At 45.3% G+C, this 18,484-nt stretch overlaps 1 protein-coding gene across 1 annotated transcript in view; it reads right to left on the minus strand.

Annotated features, from left to right (window-relative positions):
* The window catches only part of ASB17 (ankyrin repeat and SOCS box containing 17), a 139,721-nt gene extending 131,328 nt beyond the window's left edge, over positions 1-8,393 (minus strand). The window contains exon 1 of the mRNA XM_086936291.1: positions 7,993-8,393. Coding sequence (XP_086792417.1) covers positions 7,993-8,393 — 401 coding nt within the window. The remainder of the gene's footprint in view (positions 1-7,992) is intronic.
* Between the last annotated feature and the right edge of the window lie 10,091 nt (positions 8,394-18,484).

Raw genomic sequence — 18,484 nt, forward strand, 5'->3', positions numbered from 1 at the left:
CATAAGTCCGCTATTTATTCAGAAAGTCCAGCTTCTTTATACGCGACCCACTGCGAGGTTAAGGGTCAATAGATTGATCTCAGAGCCAATAGCTATCACGCAGGGAACCAGGCAGGGCTGCCCACTTTCGCCATTATTGTTCGCAATTGCGACAGAACCCCTGGCGGCTCGCCTGTGACAGCACCACACCAATAGAGGGATTGGTTTCACCACCAGGGCCCTAACCGTGTCGATGTACACGGACGACATAACTCTGTACATGGTGAACCCTGAGGAAAATTTGTCACCTATGACATGGGAGGTTGTGCGATATGGGGGATTCTCTGGAGTAAATATCAATTAGAGCAAATCTGTGATCCTCCCGCTCACATCTGGAACTAAGAATTTCGTGACTGGCTACCCATTTGTCTGTGCGTCTGGACCGGTTCGATACCTGGGCGTCTGGTTCCGTAATGCCCTGCAGGAACTGTGGACGACCAACTATGGTAAAACCGTCGCCTGGATTGAAGACCGAGTAAAATGATGGAAGACTCTCCCCTTCTCCTTGGCAGGCCGCATGGCTGTGGCCAAGATGATAATTCTGCCCAGGCTACTATATCTCTTTGTCAACATCCCTTTGCCTTCTTACAGTGCATTTCCTTAATCGCCTCAGATCGCTTATGATCGAGCTGGTGTGGGCTGGGGAACAGCCTAGGATATCTGGGAAGTTTTGATGCTACCACAAGCACAAGGTGGAATGGCAGCCCCGGACTTTGTACTCTAGCCCTACAGTGCACAGGCACAATTCTTACATTTCTGGGCACACCCCACACCTTTTCAGCCACATGTTGCTATTGAAATAGATAGGGCAGCGCCACTATTATTGTCAACAGCACTTTTTCACCCATATAAGTATCCCCCGATGAAATAGACACAGTACATGTCGCCAGATGGGCATGGGAGGGCCTTCGTAAAAGGGCACACTTGAATGTACTATATGCCCCGTCCATGCCACTATAAGGCAATCCCTTGGTTCCCCTGCTCACGGAACACAAGGCACGAGAGGGCATATCCATGCATAATATTAAGACAGGTGGCGATCTCTATCCGCAGGACACCTTCCTCACACTGCAGCACATGTGCCAGCCCACACCTCCTTAAGCACTCGACATGCTAATATACTATCAGCTCTGGGCATCCTGAAAGAGACAATTCTCAACATTCCCGGACCCGCCTCCAATGCTGTCGGCACTTGAAAACCTATTGGCGGTGGAATCGGGGCGTAAACTCTTTTCATGTATTTACAACATCACTCAAAAGGAATTTCCCATAGTTGTCCCAATCTCTCGTAGGGCCTGGGAGGAGGAGTTGGAGGAAGCCGTAACAGATATGCAATGGGACCTCAGCTGTAGGCAGTTAGAGAGGCTGTCGCCCAATTACCGTCTCCGGCTCATCCATTGTAAGTATCTCCACTGCCTATATCGAACTCCCATACAGCTACGTAAGATGGGGCTACGACCGAATGGTGGCTGTTTGTGCTGTGGTGCCCCTCGGGCGACCTTTTTACATTTAGCATGGCAGTGCAGACCAGTAGCAAACTTCTGGATTGCCGTAATGAGTCACATAAAAGCTATTATTGGGCTGGACCTGCCCTGCACACCATTAGTATCCCTGTTGGGCATAATAGAGACGGTGCCACCAAAATCACGTAAATTACCTGAAATACTACTTTTAATGGCTAAAAGACAGGTGGCCGTACACTGGGAAGCGATCCAGCCTCCAACAACGCAAGAGTTGGTTAAGAATGTATCACACTGTAGAGCACAATTGACAAATTATTGGGAGCTTTTACCAACCAGATCTCGTCCAAGAGATATATGGGAACCCTTTGTAAATTGGCTTAAGTCTGCTGCTGCAGATGATCCGTGAAGTAGTAAAATGGAATGTATGTATAAGAGAAGGAGATTCCCCTAATATGGTGATGAAGGAGTTGTTCTTGAAATGCGTATAGAAGTACTGTACTAATTGATGCAGTTGAATTGGGAATTTGTTTCTTTTTTCTCTTTCTTTTTCCTTCTCCTTTTGATCCGAAGGATGTGGCGGCGTGCTCGGATTGTGGGCAAATTACTGTATTTTGAATGGAACAGTGGACTCAATGATCCGTATTACACTGCAATTAATGTAATTGTTGTACAAGTTATGAGAAAAGTAAATAAAAAGACATTTAAAAAAAAAGAGAGTTGTGATTTCCCTTAGCTTTGAATCAGGGTTGTCAACTGAGCTCGGCTACAACATAGGAGCCAGCTCCTCGTGATTTTCATCTCTTGAAGCACTAGTTTCTCATTCAACATAAAAAATACTTTGTCACCATTCTTCTCTTTCATGTTTCTACTCGATTTCTTCCTCCCCACTCCAGTTTCCTACCCCACTAGTGATCTTCCTAACACACCGCATCATTCCATGGTTTCTCTCCGCATCAATATCCCTCCCCACCCGATCTCAATTCAGTGTAGGGTGACCAACCGTCCGTAAATTTCACGGACAGTCCGTAATTTTGGCTGTCTGTCCGTTGTCCGTGAAGGATTCTTTAACGGACGCCATTTGTCCGTAATTTTAACCGAGCACAGCTTGCCCCCACCTCCCTTCTTGACTCCGATGCTGTATGAAAGCTCAGACCCCAAGGAGCTTTGCAGAGGCACTGCGGGATGGCAACCCTCACACCTCCAGCCCTTGATGAGCTGTTAAGAGGTGCTCGAAGGTGACAGAGGGAGGGGCTGCAGGTTCAGGAGCAGGGGGCATCCATTCACATGCAAACAGACCTGAATGTGTCTTGTATCTGCTATTTAGAGGGGGGCTCACACATTCCATTTCTACCCAGGGCCCCAAACATCCGAGACTCGGCCAGATTACACCCCTGATTACACCGAGGCAGCACGTGGTTCTCTTCACAGAGCCTAATTACTGTCACTAAATTGTAAGCAAACCTCGGTTCTTCAAACATGCAGTCTATAATGTAAGAAAATAAAGAAATGGCACAATCGCACCCACACTAACAAAGTATGGAGGACAATCAGTTCTCTTAGAGTATCTCCTGTAAGTACTGTACATCACAGTGGGGGGTGGCATTTTGGACAGAGAGCCTGTCTTCTCGTTGTCTTGTGCAGGAGGGGGCGAGAAGCCCAAGATGATACTATAATACTGCATGCCCACCCCTGTGCCCACCCTGGTGGATCACGTTCCCTCTCCTGTGATGACTCCTACTCCTGTCCCCCCATGTTTATTTTTTTATTTATTTGAAGCTTGTAGAGCGCACAGCTACCTCCGAAGGAAGTGTCCCGGCGCTGAAATTACTGAATTGTCCCCAGGGAAAGAAAACAGAGACTGAACTCATACAGAGTTCTAACCCAACCAGATCCTACTGTTTAGTGAACAACCAAGTCTTGAGTTTGCGGCGAAAAACAGACTCAGATTCGCAGAACCTGAGGTCAAGAGGGAGGCTGTTCCAGAGCTTGGCGGCAGTGATGGTAAAAGATCTGCCGCCAGTCCGAGAGAGCTTAAATCTAGGCACTGTCAACAGGCGAAGGTTGTTAGATCTAAGATGTCTGGCTGACACCGAAATTTTAAGACGCTTTTTCAGATATGTCGGGCCAATACCATGGATAGCCCGGAATGTCAAAGTCAAAATCTTGAAATCAATGCGTCGTAAAATAGGAAGCCAATGAAGTGCTTCTCGAAAGGCTCTGACAGAGGTGCGGGCAGGAATATTGCCAATAAGCCGGGCGGCTGCATTTTGCACAATTTGCAGGCGGTCAACAAGGAAGAGTGGGACACCTGAGTAAAGACTGTTAGCGTAGTCCAAGTGGGAGGTAATAAGAGCATGGACCACAGTTTTACGTGCTGATTGAGGGAGAAAAGGGAGAATTTTCTTTATCATACGAAGTTTGGAAAAGCAAGCTCCGACCACTTTATTAACTTGAGCCTTACCAGACAGGGCATTATCAAAAGTGTAGCCCAAGTTACGAGCTGCCTGTACTGGCGTAGGGGGAGGGTTCAGAATAGTAGGCCACCATAGGATAGATGGGGGGGGGGATTTTTTGCTGAAGAAGAGGACCTCCGTTTTATCAGTGTTCAGGGCAAGATGATTGGTAGACATCCAAGAGCAGATGCTGCCAAGGCAATTCCTAAAGTTAGAGAAAAGGGAGTCAGAATGGTCTCGAAAGGAAAAGATAAGCTGAGTATCATCAGCATACGAGACCACCCTGACACCCCAAGACTCAATTACCTTGGCAAGGGGGGCCACATAAGCGTTAAACAAAAGAGGGCTTAAGGCGGAGCCCTGGGGCACTCCGCACAAGAGGGGTTTGTCCTCGGATTCAAAAGGGTGCATGGTGACCCTTTGGAGGCGATTGGTCAGGAAAGAAGTAATCCAGGCGAGCACCGTCCCACCAACCCCAAGCTGTTGTAAGCGGGTGATAAGTATTTTATGGGAGACAGTATCAAAGGCAGCGGATAGGTCGAGGAGGACCAGCATGGCCTCCTCGCCCCTATCCACTGATTCCCTGATGATTTCAGAGACCTCAAGCAGCGCAGTCTCAGTACTATATCCGGTCCTAAAGCCTGACTGAGAATCATGTAGCAGCTGGTTCGACTCTAGGTAAAGTGCCATTTGTTTTTGTACCACTTTCTCCAAAATCTTGGCAGGTTTTGGCAGAAGCGAAATAGGTCGATAATTACAAAAAAGTGAGGGGTCGGCACCAGGTTTTTTCAATAAAGGAACAAGCCTAGCCTGCTTCCAAACTGAGGGGAATTGGCCGCCAGACAAGGAGGCATTCCAGATGGAAAGATAAGGATTCAGTAGGGTAGGGGCAAGCGTGCCCATAACTTTGGCCGGGACTGGGTCCAGGGGGGAACCGGACTTGACATTGCGTAGTAAGGCTAACGCTAGGTCTGGAGTTAGCTCACTGAAAGAGTCAAAAGAACAGTGGGGGGAACCGAGGTGATCATCAGAGTGATCGGGTGTAGATGCTGCAAAGGAAGAGGACAGTTTGACTATCTTCTCTTGAAAGAAGTCAGATAATCCATTGCAGAGATCTTGAGTGGGAGTGCAAAGGGTTTTTGAAGCAGGGGGGTGTACAAAATCATTTACAATGGAAAAAAGAGTTTTTGAGGAGTTCTGAGCCTGCTGAATAAGATTGGAAAAATGGGCTTTCATTGAGGCGCGTTTCAGTTTGTGGAATTTATTCAGGGCCGATTTGTAGGCTAATTTGGCTGAGGGGTTGTAGTTCAGTCTCCATTTACGTTCCAGCTGCTTACACTTACTCTTCTCCTCTCGCAACCGTGGAGAGAACCAGGGAGCAGAGGGACGGGATCTGTGGGAGGTGACTGGAACCATGGGGGAGACCAAGTCAAGCGCCTCAGAGAGCAATGTGTTAAATCTCACCATTTCTGAATTAAGGTCTTGTTGCGGATTAAGGTGAAAATGAAAGAAATCTTCCATGGAATCACAGGTGACTTTAGTCCATTTACGTCCTTTAGCTTGCATGAGGGGGATAGGGGAGGCTCCAGTCCACCCCCGCCTGTGATGGCTCCTGTCCCGCTCCTGTACCCTCTCCCCCCCCCCCCCCCCCCCGCCTGTGGTGGCTCCTGTCCCCCCCTGTGGTGGATCCTGTCTCCGCCCTGGGTGGCTTCTGTCCAAGTCCTGGAACGGCCCCTGCAGCGAGGGTGAAGTTCTTGATGGGCCTCTTCTCAAAAGGGCTCAGCTCACAATTAATATGAAAAGGTGGGCGAGTAAGTAAGTGAAGGGATGGCTGTATGAATTAGTGAAAGGGTGAATGGATGAATGAAAGATTGAATAAATGGATAATGAGAGAGGATAGATGGATTGATGAGTGAGGGGAAGGATGGAGAGAAAATGTAAATAGCTGGATGTATGGGTGGAAGGGTAGCTGGGTGATTGATGAGGGGAAGGATGATGGATGGAGGGGAAGGATGGATGGATGGATGGATGGGGGGAAGGATAAATGGATGGGGGAAGGATAAATGGATGAGGGGAAGGATGGATGGATGAGGGGCAGGATAAATGGATAGGATGGATGGATGAGTGAGGGGAAGGATGATGGATGAGGAGAAGGATGGATGGATGGAGGGGAAGGATGGATGGATGAAAGAATGGATGGATGGGTGAGGGGAAGGATGGATGAAAGGAAGGATGGATGAGGGGAAGGATGGATGGATGATGAGGGGAAGGACAGATGGATGATGAGGGGAAGGATGGATGGATGATGAGGGAAAAGGATGGATGGATGATGAGGGGAAGGATGGATGGATGAGGAGGGAAAAGGATGGATGGATGATGAGGGAAAAGGATGGATGGATGATGAGGGGAAGGATGGATGGATGATGAGGGGATGGATGATGAGGGGAAAGACAGATGGATGGATGGATGGATGGATGGATGATGGGTGGGTGAAAGGATGGATGGATGGAGAGTGGGCGAAAGGATGGATGGATGGATAAGTGGGTGGGTGAAAGGATGGATGGATGATGAGTGGGTGGGTGAAAGGATGGATGGATGGATGATGAGTGGGTGGGTGAAAGGATGGATGGATGAGTTGAAAGGATGGATCAGTGGATTGGATGGTGGGTGGGTGAAAGGATGGATGAGTGGGTGGGTGGATGGTGGGTGGGTGGATGATGGGGGTAGGTGGATGAGTGAAATGATGGATGGATTGATGGATTGATAAGTGCAAGGGTGAATGAATGGACATATGAGTGAAAGGGTGGGTGTAAGGATGGATGAGTGAGTGAAAGGGAGGGTAGATGGACAAAAGGATGAATAGATGTGTGAGTGAAATGATAGATGGATGAGTGATAGGGGCAATGGATGGATTCATGAGTGGATGAGTAAATGGATGGAAGGGTGGGTGGATGGATGGATGGAAGGAAGGAAGGCTAAGTGAAAGGGTCGATGGAGAGAGAAAGGGAGGATGGATGGATGACTAAAAGAGTGGATGGGTGGAAGGATTAGTAAGTGAAAGAATGGCTGGATTGGTGAAAGGGTAAATGGCTGAATGGATGAGTGAATGGATGCATGGGATGAAGAGTGGATGGATAAGTGTACAGATGGATAGGGTGAAAGGGTGGATGGATGGATGGATGGATAATGGAGGATGAGTGAAAGGATGGATGAGGGGATGGATGAAGGAATGGATGAATGAAATGATAGATGGAAGGATACATGATGGATAGGTTTGCAAATGGTTGAATATGTTTGGAAATGGCTGGGCTTACTTATATACTATTGCGCGACCTCTGATGTGTCTGTAAAACGTAACTATTGTCCAAAAGTTTTGTCCTGAATTTTGACCTCCTGTCCTGAATTTGTGTCCTGAATTTTGACCCTTTGTCCTGAATTTTTACACTCTCCGTCCTGAATTTGCACCAATGCCAGTTGGTCACCCGAATTCAGTGTCGTCCACAATTTAATCTCTCTAACCCCCGCTATAATGTCTCGCCCGCTCACCTCCCCGCTATATCCCTCCTCCGTGCTCTAGCCTGTGCGCTCCCTACCTCCCTTCTTCAAGGCACCTCCCTGCTCTCACTCCATTTCACTCACTTGACGTTTCTATGCGATCTTCACATCGCTTCCTTCACCATGCTTCAAAACTAGACTGATTGGTTTTGCCAGTGCTTGCTAGAATTACCTGCTGTTGGAAAGGGACATTGAGGCCTCACACAGTCCCTCTACGGTACTGCAATTTGGACTCAAGAATGATATGTGGTTTGTATTATTAGTGGAAAAAAATAAACTGCGTCTTAAATCTGAAAGAATGCCACTAAAATATTTTGGAAAGGGATGATTGTTAAAAGACCAGACCACATTTTGACCGTCCATATTAACACTAGAAACCGAACGCATAATTAATTTCCCGTACCAGACCTAAATGGGTTGCTCTTGATACGCATCACATAATTTATATGAAGAAGTCTAAAACACATACAGAATTACATTACCTCAAAATCAGGGCCAAACTGCAGCTTCTGTCTTGACAATATTCTTTAGTTTTCTTCATCAGTAGTTCAACCAGCTGAGGGTTACCTTTTCGTGCAAATATCCAATACAGAATTGTGTTCGCACAAATTTCACTGAACTCGTGATTAACCTGCTTTGCATGGAGATATTGCGTTCTCTTCACAAATGTGATGTAATCTGTGATCAAAATATCAAACTCTTCCGGTTCAATGTTTCTTAGTATTTTTGCTAGAGTTCTATAAATCCTGGGCTCATAACAATGATATCCCCATTGGCCTGGAAACTGTAAAGAAGGTCTTCTAACAATTCTTTCCATAAGATCGATGAATATATTGTTTTTCAGCCAAGAAAGCTTACAGTTTAGTCTAAATAAATCTGACATTGCTGCTTAAAATACAAAAACATGAAGCAGGCAAACAGATCACGGTGTAAAAACATGAGGTCACAATGTTGTAATTGTTTGTCTGCTGTAGCCAGCTTTTCAGCTGGCAATAAAGTACATTTCGTGAATATGGCGAAGTACTAGGCTGTGCTGCTACAATACTGCTACTTGTAAGTATAATGTTTCAATACTAATTTATGAAAAATATGTGGGACTTGTTTATATAACATTTTAGCAGGTTAATATGCACACGAGCATCATAAATGTATTATTTTCCTAAAACCTATTTACATACAGTGATTGAATATGTGACACAAAATATATTTCTATACAGTTCAAGAGTAATTATCATTCCAAGATTCATTTGTTTTAAAAGTATGTTAGATGTTATGGCTGGAACAAGGATACAGCAAAGTGGAACCAATTATCAGACAGTTAACAATCAGGCAAATTCAGGCAGGAGGAGGCAGCATCGGTTGAGAAAAAAAAGAGATAAACAGCGGGAAAGGCAGTTCATAAACTGAATTGTATTCTCTACAATATATAGGTGCAGGTGTGTTTTCTCTCGGAAAAAATGTTATTAAGAGAAGGCATATTGGTCGGTTTGTATCTGTACTTATTAGGAGCATCATTGAGATGACTGATACCAAATTCAGTGTGAACAGGCATCTTCTGTAGCGAGGAGAGAGAACATCCAGCTAAAATCTAACAGCTATAATGCCAATCAAAAGAAGAAGCTGTTGTACCACCATTATGGGACAGTAGAAGTAGAGCCTGATGGTTACTTGGCAGAACCACAGCATGCCAGCGCTTCTGCAATAGCACCTGAGGACAGAAGATGAACTGTAAAGCAAGGCTTGATAACAAGGAACCCCTTCTCCCTATGTTGTTCCCTGCAAGAAATTTACATTCTGAGTGTTTGACTGTAAGAGTCTCTTAAGCATATTAATGTAATAGTACACCCAGCACAGGGGGCTTGATGTTGGACTGCTGAACTAATCGGATGGTAAAAGGGTTTTCACGTTCAAGCCACATTCGGTCAATGTATGGACTGAGGAAGGAAAGCAAGTTTGGGGACATATAGAAAAAGTCAGACCAGATGCCTTTGAGAGGGAGGTGTTTTTCCCAAGCCCTTCGAAACCTCTGATAGTTCCTGATTTGTAGAAAACCAAAGGAAATGATGGACGGAGCGTTGACAATACAAGCACTCACCCCCAGTCAACTGATCTGGGTTTAATCCATCACCGTTCTTTAGCCCACTCTGCCACCCCAGTTCAGACATGGCCATATGCAAATCAGTCTGACCCTGTGCCTCATGGGAACAGCCAAGCCCGAACTGCCAAGCCATGCCTTCCCTGGACCAGAAACAAGCTACAGAGGACCGGTTTCTGGCATTTCAGCCGTCTTCAGCCCGGCTTGCTTGAATCCAGTGGCAAAGTGAGCAAGGGACTCACGTCTGAGCATACCCTGCCAACATATGGCGAACAAAGAAAAACCAAAGCTGATGATGGACGGAGCGTTGACAATACAAGCGCTCACCCCCAGTCAACTGACCTGGGTTTAATCCATCACCGTTCTTTAGCCCACTCTGCCACCCCAGTTCAGACCAGATGCCTTTGAGAGGGAGGTGTTTTTCCCAAGCCCTTCGAAACCTCTGATAGTTCCTGATTTGTGTCATAATTATGACAGCTTGGCATCACTGGCAGAGATTTGCTCATCACAAAAGAGTAGGCCATGCAGCAGTAGCTTTTAGTAGTACTAGCATTCACCTCTAGTGTCTAGTGGGCAGAAAACCCACTAGATATTAGGGGAAAATCATTTTAAAAAGGGGTGCAGGCGGCCTGCCTTGAAATTGGGCGATGCCACCACTCCATAACAGGCCAAGCAGTCTCTTGGTCACACCAGGGAGCTGATCGGGAGGGTTTGCCCCCATCTGCTCAACCCGATGGCACAGGACCACTGGACACAATGTAAAAGTGTTTAAAAAGGGGCAGGAGCGGCCAACCCAGGTATCCGGCAGTGTTCCCAACCCATAATGGGACAACAGTTATTTTGCCTCTGAGGGAGGGGGCAGGATACCCTTTATACCCACGGATATTTTTGTTAAAAAAATGAATGGGGTGGGGGCAGGCCTGCATCAGGCCATACTCCTATCGCCTCTCCCTATTTGTCCATTGTATTATCAACAATGTATTCATGAAAAATAGAACGAAAATTTCTAATTGGAATCACTGCCCATTGTTAGCTGCACTTTGAATAAAACTGTATTTTCAAACTATCTACATAAGAAGATAGATAGATAGATAGATAGATAGATAGATAGATAGATAGATAGATAGATAGATAGATAGATAGATAGATAGAGAGAGAGATAGATAGATAGATAGATAGATAGATAGATAGATAGATAGATAGATAGATAGATAGATAGATAGATAGATAGATAGATAGATAGATAGATAGATAGATAGATAGATAGATAGATAGATAGAACGCAACAGCAGGGATCTCTGGCTACTTTCCAGTCTTTGGATGAACTGCTCATTTATATGAAGTACATTTAAACCACTAGTGACAATAAATGCTAGCATTCATTCCCTATATGTGTGTATATGTACGCAAACACACATACATACACACATACATTCATCATCCCTCCTCATCCACTAATCTGCTGGAGTGTTCACTGCTTGGCTCCTCCTACTACAGAGTACTGCATGGGAAAGTACAGCAGGTCACTTCATTCACTTGCTATCTTGTGCTGTGAGGGATATCATTTTGCCTAATTACACATGCAGAGCAACCTGAAAACTCTAGTATCGGTGTGCCTGGCTGATTTGTGGACTATACAAGAGAAGGTACATCCTTCCGAATCAATTGTCCTGCACTAATTGGCATAGATTTAACACTATTCTTCATGCAATGAATACAGCACAATTACAAGACACACCAATTGAACTCTCTTGTTCCAAATGTTATGTTATGTTATGTTATATGTATTTATAGCGCGCACAGATACTCCACAGAGTGTCCTGGCGCGTACTTGGAAAAAAAAGGAAACAGAAGCCAAAGCAAAACTAGAAGAGAAGGGTTTTTTAATTTTTTCTTGAAAATTACAGGATCCTGAATGTGGCGCAGGACCAGGGGCAGTGCATTCCATGCCAAAGCAGCTTTCCGAACAAAGGAGCTCCCACCAAGCCTTTGGCGGTTGAACCTAGGGGTCTGCAACAGAAGTTGGGAAGAAGAACCCAACAGTCTCATTGGATTATAGAAAGCGAATCTCTTCTGTAGGTAAATAGGTCCCAGGCCATGTAGAGCACTATGGGTAGTAGCCAAAATAAAAAAAAATATTTGGGACTCCACTGGGAGCCAGTGCAGAGAGAGCAAATGAACATGCACACTACTCTTGCTAGACAGACCCAGCAGGAGTCTGGCAGCTGAATTCTGAACCATCTGCAATGTATTCAAGAGGTAGCCGGGATGCCAACATAAAGTGCGTTGGCATAATCCAGGCGGGACAGGATCAAAGAGCCGACAACAGTTTCTTTAGCAGGTCTTGGGAGGAGAGGAAGAAACTTCCTCAGAGCTTTCAGAGTGCCAAAGCAGGTCCCAGCCAGCGTCTTGACCTGGGAAGAAAAAGTGGAGTTCTCATTTAACCAAACCCCCAGATTTTTTGCAATGCTTCCCTTTGCGCAAGGCAAGGTGAAGCCCAAGGGCCACAGTATCTCTCTGAAGTTAGCAGGAAATACGCCATACAAGAGAACCTCTGACTTCTCTTCATTACAGTTAAGCTGCGCCTGAGCGAGCCAGTGAAAAACAGAAGACAGACAGTGTTGAGCAGGAAAGACTGAGTCATCGTCCCTTCCCCAAGAGAACAGAAGCTGGGTGTCATCAGCATAGACCATCACCTTACCCCCTAATGTCTCCGCTAGATAAACCAGCGGGGTGACATAGATGTTAAAAAGGAGGGGACTAAGGGATGACCCCTGCGGGACACCCATGGCCACTTTCTGGGGCGCAGAGGCACACAGTGGAAGCCAGACCTGCTGCATGCGACCTGATCCAGCCCCACACAGACCCGGATATGCCAATCTCCGAGAGGTGATCAAGGAGCAGGAAGTGGGGCACTGTATCGAATGCCGCTGAGAGATCTAGCATGACCAATGCAGCTCTGCCGCCGGCATCCAGACACTCAGGGATCGCTTCTGACCCCTCTAGCAATGCTGACTCCATGCTATACAAGGCCCGGAAGCCAGATTGTGCAAGGTGTTACAAACCCGATGCCTCCACGTAATTGGTAAGATGATTTGTAACCACCTTCTCACAGACCTTAGCCAGACTTGCCAAAAGCGACATTGGGCGATAGTTTCCAGGAGTTAATGGGTCCAGGGACGGCTTCTTAAGGAGAGGTAGAATTTGTGCCTGCTTTCAGGACACCGGAACAGAAGCCTCCTGCAAGGACATGTTAACAATTTGATTAACTTCAAAATTGAAAATGTCCACAGCAGCGGCCAGAAGTCTGGAAAGCCCGACTTCAAGGCCTTAAGAATTTAATGGGTGCTAGACAGATCTATTGGCACAAAGGATGACAGCGTTTTAGTAGAGTCAGCTGAAGGCCGGCCAGAAGGGGAAGCCGTAAGCAAAGTGGCACAGGAGGAGAAACTAGCTTGTACAGTGCAAATTTTGCCAAGAAAAAACTTTGCAAGAGTATTACACCAAGACCCAGAGGCTGGGCCGGCGCGAGCCTGAGCACTAGGGGACATAAAACTTTGCACAATGGAGAAAATTTCTTTTGAATTATTGTTGGCCTGGTCGATACGTAAAGTAAAGCTTTTAGCGACCGCTATAGCGGCGTAATAACTTTTTTGTTTGGGTCTGAGTGAGTGGGCTGCTTCAGGCATATTCATTACGTATGAGTTCCCTCAGGCTCTTTCTAAAGATAACTTCAGAGAGAATTAGGGTCCAACTGCCACAGACGTTTTCTGTGGATTGCAGAAGTGCCTAGAATGGGCACCCATGCTGAGAGAAGCAGCTTTTCACTGTTGCTGAATGTGATAGCAAAATAGTCCAAAGGAAGATGAACTCTAAGAGTCCCAAGAACTGTTGCAGACTGAAAAAAGAAAATAAACATCCAAAATTAGGAAAAGACGGGTGGAAATCTCTTCAGGAAAAGGAGGAGAATGTGAAGACACAACAACAATCTCCTGGAGCAGTGAGCAAAGTTGGACAGAGCAACTGTACTTCTGCAGAAGACCGCTCAGATGACAGATTTACTTGAGAACCTGTTTCTATGCAGGAAGACTGAACCCTAATTTGTTTTGAAACATGCACCAATGTACTGAAGATCTCAAATGGAATTCCTTCAGACTGATGAGAAATCTGTGAATGCAAAGAGCACAGAGGTTCATATACTCTGGATGTTGAGCAATAGACAAGGAAGGCGGATCCTGCATGAATCATCCAGTCATCTAGATACGTTTGGACAGAAATCCAATCGTTGTGCAGAACCTCCCCCGAGGGAGCCAGAATATTAATAACGATTCAGGGAACTGATTTGAGGCTGAAGGGAAGGACTTGGAATTGGAAATATTGATCTCCCACTGCAAACTAAAGAAACCAGTTGTGAGTGAGATGAATGGTCACATGCAGGTGAGCATCGTCCGGAGCCAGAAAATTATTTCATTCTCCTGATAGGACAAGGGTAATGATACGTTGTAGCAAGTCAATCATGAAGTGGGTCATAGCAATGTAAAGGATAACAGTCTGCAGGTTGGTGAACATCTGAAAGCCTCTTGATTTCTTCTCCATTAGGCAGATGTGAGAGCAGACCCCACCAGACCCCTTTATAACAGAGGGGCCAGGCAGCCTGACTTTGTGGCTAGTAGTTCACTCAGATTCGCCGCCAGCAAGTCTTTTATCCTTGTTCATGTGCTGTAAATTGGTAGAAAATGTAAAGTGTGATGGGATTCTGAGAATTCTAATCTTTACTCTTTGTGGATAATCTTCAGAATCCACCATACTGAAACAGAATTTGACTAAGAACTCAAGAAAGCCAAGAGAGTGGAAGAGCAGCATTTCCTTCTCCTCTTCTTGAAAGATTGATGCCCGCCCAGCACCACCGCTGCCACCGCCCGGCCGGTCCGAATGAATTACCAGAACTGCTTTGCGTTCTCAGTCTGGCCCTGCGAGCATTTTATGGGTGCCAGACAGATCTATTGGCACAAAGGATGACAGCGTGTTAGTAGGTTCAGCTGCAGGCCGGCCAGAAGGGGAAGCCGTAAGCAAAGTGGCACAGGAGGAAAAACTAGCTTGTATAGTGCAAATTTTGTCCAGAAAAAACTTTGCAGGAGTATTACACCAAGACTCAGAGGCTGGGGCGGCGCAAGCCTGAGCAATAGGGGACATAAAACTTTGCACAATGGAGAAAATTTCTTTTGAATTATTGTTGGCCTGGTCGATACGTAAAGTAAAGCTTTTAGCGACCGCCCTAGCGGCGTAATAACTTTTTTGTTTGGGTCTGAGTAAGTGGGCTGCTTCAGGCATATTCATTACGTATGAGTTCCCTCAGGCTCTTTCTAAAGATAACTGCAGAGAGAATTAGGGTCCAACTGCCACAGAAGTTTTCAGTGGATTGCAGAAGTGTCTAGAATGGGCACCCATGCTGAGAGAAGCAGCTTTTCACTGTTGCTGAATGTGATAGCAAAATAGTCCAAGGGAAGATGAACTCTAAGAGTCCCAAGGACTGTTGCAGACTGAAAAAAAGAAAATAAACATCCAAAATTAGGAAAAGACGGGTGGAAAACTCTTTAGGAAAAGGAGGAGAATGTGAAGACACAACAACAATCTCCTGGAGCAGTAAGCAAAGTTGGACAGAGCAACTGTACTTCTGCAGAAGACCGCTCAGATGACAGATTTACTTGAGAACCTGTTTCTATGCAGGAAGACTGAACCCTAATCTGTTTTGAAACATGCACCAATGTACTGAAGATCTCAAATGGAATTCCTTCAGACTGATGAGAAATCTGTGAATGCAAAGAGCACAGAGGTTCATATACTCTGGATGTTGAGCAATAGACAAGGAAGGCGGATCCTGCATGAATCATCCAGTCATCTAGATACGTTTGAACAGAAATCCAATCGTTGTGCAGAACCTCCCCCGAGGGAGCCAGAATATTAATAAAGATTCAGGGAACTGATTTGAGGCTGAAGGGAAGGACTTTGAATTGGAAATATTGATCTCCCACTGCAAACTCAAGAAACCAGTTGTGAGTGAGATGAATGGTCACATGCAGGTGAGCATCTTCCAGAGCCAAAAAATTCTTTAATTCTCGTGATAGGACAAGGGTAATGATACGTTGTAGCAAGTCAATCATGAAGTGGGTCATAGCAATGTAAAGGATGACAGTCTGCAGGTTGGTGAACATCTGAAAGCCTCTTGATTTCTTCTCCATTAGGCAGATGTGAGAGTAGAACCCACCAGACCCCTTTATAACTGGAGAGCCAGGCAGCTGGACTTTTTGGCTAGTAGTTCACTCAGATTCTTCGCCAGCAAGTCTTTTATCCTTGTTCATGTGCTACAAATTGGTAGAAAATTGAAAGTGGAATGGGATTCTGAGAATTCTTATCTTTACTCTTTGAGGATAATCTTCAGAATCCACTATACTGAAACAGAAGAAAGCAGAGAGAGTGGAAGAGCAGCATTTCCTTCTCCTCTTCTTGAAAGATTGATGCCCGCCCAGCACCACCGCTGCCACCGCCCGGCCGGTCCGAATGAATTACCAGAACTGGTTTGCGTTCTCAGTCTGGCCCTGCGAGCATTGCTTTCTTGCAAATGAGAGCAGTGATAAGTAAACTTTTGACAATTGTTTGAGAGACACAAGTTGTGCAGGACACAACTCTTAAAGAGGTTAGCATAAGTATAACTGAGGGCAAAATCCAAACGACAACCTACTTAGGGGCATATTATCAACGGCCAGCGATAATTATCGCTGGACGTACTTAGCAATAATTTTATTATCGCAGGCTATCTCCGGAATTTATCGCCCTGGTAGCGTGTTATTAACAGCACGTTACTGCAGGGCGATAAAAATTCCAGAGATAGCGAGGTTATCGCCGTTTTGCAGGGAACATCGCTGGTTTCCCACGGCAATAACCTTGCTGATACGAACCACAGGGTCGTATCAGCATAATCCACCCCAATGTTAGGGATAGGTAAGTCTGCATTTTAGCAGACGTTAGTTTTTGGAGAAAACAGCAGTTTTCTCCAAAAACTAACATGTGCTAAAATGCTGGGGCAGCCTTGTAAATATTGCGATGTGAACCTCAGCGATATTTGCAAGGTTGTCCATCCAGGGTACGCCCAGTGACGCCCACTTTGCATCTCATTAGAAATGCAAAGGGAGGTGTTGGGAAAAAGGGTGCTAACATGCATAATTGCATGTTAGCACCCTCTTGTAAATAGGGTGATGGTTTTATCTGTGCTTTTTTGCCTTTTTAAGCCGATAAAGCCCTCGTAAATATGCCCCTTGGTTTGATGGAGTCACATCTTCTGTGTCATTCTGGGACTCCCCTCTAGGTTTGCTAACAGAGGCTATACCCTGAAAGCCTGAGGAAAATCAATGTCAACATCTTCACACAGATAAAGCAATGAAATAGAATTGGGAATAGCAACTTTATCCAAATCATGCCACTCATGGTAAACTAAGTTTTTGACAACCAGATGCAAAGGAAGTTTTGCCATAGAAGGTTTGCCAAATTAGTGAGCTAACCCACCAAAGGTATGGAGTTGCAGTTCAAAGAACAGAAGGCGCAAATGTTCTCTAAGATAAGCCAACTGTGAAGGAAGATTTCATGATTTAAATATTTTAGGTGTCAAATACTCCAATTCCAATTTCTTTAAATTGTTCTTTATTAGATTTTACATTTGAATACAATTATCACATTATATCATATAAGTAATCATTATTTGGGGAACATACAAATTCTGTAACTTAAACTTGCATTATCTTTTATCCATTTGATCTCTTTTTACCCGTTTTTCCAGTGGTGACTACGGGGTTTGTCTCTCAGAGGTGGCACCATAGTATTTTATCTTGTATCCCATCCCACATTACTCCATATTTGCTATCGGACATGTTCTAGATGAGTGACTAGCATGTGAGACAGTATACAGTCTTGAAATCCTGGCTCCCCATTATTTCAGTACTGGGGGGGGGTGCAGAGGTGGATCTCAGAACTATATCAATCTAGGAAGCCTGCACTTTACAAGGAGGTCCTCTGTTTTAATTGTCACGGCTATTAGGATTGTGTCCCAGTCATTATGGGTGACATCCCCACCTGTGCGCTTTTGTTCTCTCAATGGCTCATTTCAGCTAGTGCCCATTTTTCGTATCAAGTAGCCATGACTGACAGCAGGTTCCAGTTTTCCTTTCCAAGTGCTACAGCAACAAATGATGGAGGGAATGCTGAATAAATCAAACATTCATCGCCAGTCAAGAGATCTGAGTTAAATCCATCTATTGCTCACTACACCACCCCAGTTTAGACCAAGCCATATGCAAATCAGTCTTGACCCTGCTCCTCATGGGAACTGTCCAGCCCGAACTGCCAAGCTATGTACTCACTAGACTGGAAACAAGCATCCATGAGAAGCAGGGTCAAGACTAATTTGCATATGGCTGGGTCCAAACTGGGGTGGCATAGTGAGCAAAAGGATGATGGATTTAACCAGATCTCTTGACTTGGGTAAATGTTTGCCCTAAGTGGGACGGGTATGCCCAGACGTGGGTCCCTTGCTCGCTTTGCCACTGGATTCAAGCCTAGCTGATGAGAGGTGTTACCCAGAAACAAGTCCCAGGGTGCTTGTTTTTGATTCATTCAGCATTCCGTCCATCATTTGTTGCTGCAGCACTTTTCCTTTCCAATGCATGGCTATGCTGCTCTTTTTTAAAGAAAAAAGGCCAAATGCTCAATCTTGCATGCCATTTTCGATGTTTTTGTCTATGTATTTGGCCGATTAGGATTTCCGGTGGTGTTGCTTTTAATCTGATATGTCAGTGGTAATAGATACTTCACTCTTCGATTATTATGCT

The sequence above is a fragment of the Lissotriton vulgaris genome, chromosome 1_1, assembly GCF_964263255.1.
Source record: "Lissotriton vulgaris chromosome 1_1, aLisVul1.2, whole genome shotgun sequence".
In the NCBI taxonomy this organism is placed as follows: Eukaryota; Metazoa; Chordata; class Amphibia; order Caudata; family Salamandridae; genus Lissotriton; species Lissotriton vulgaris.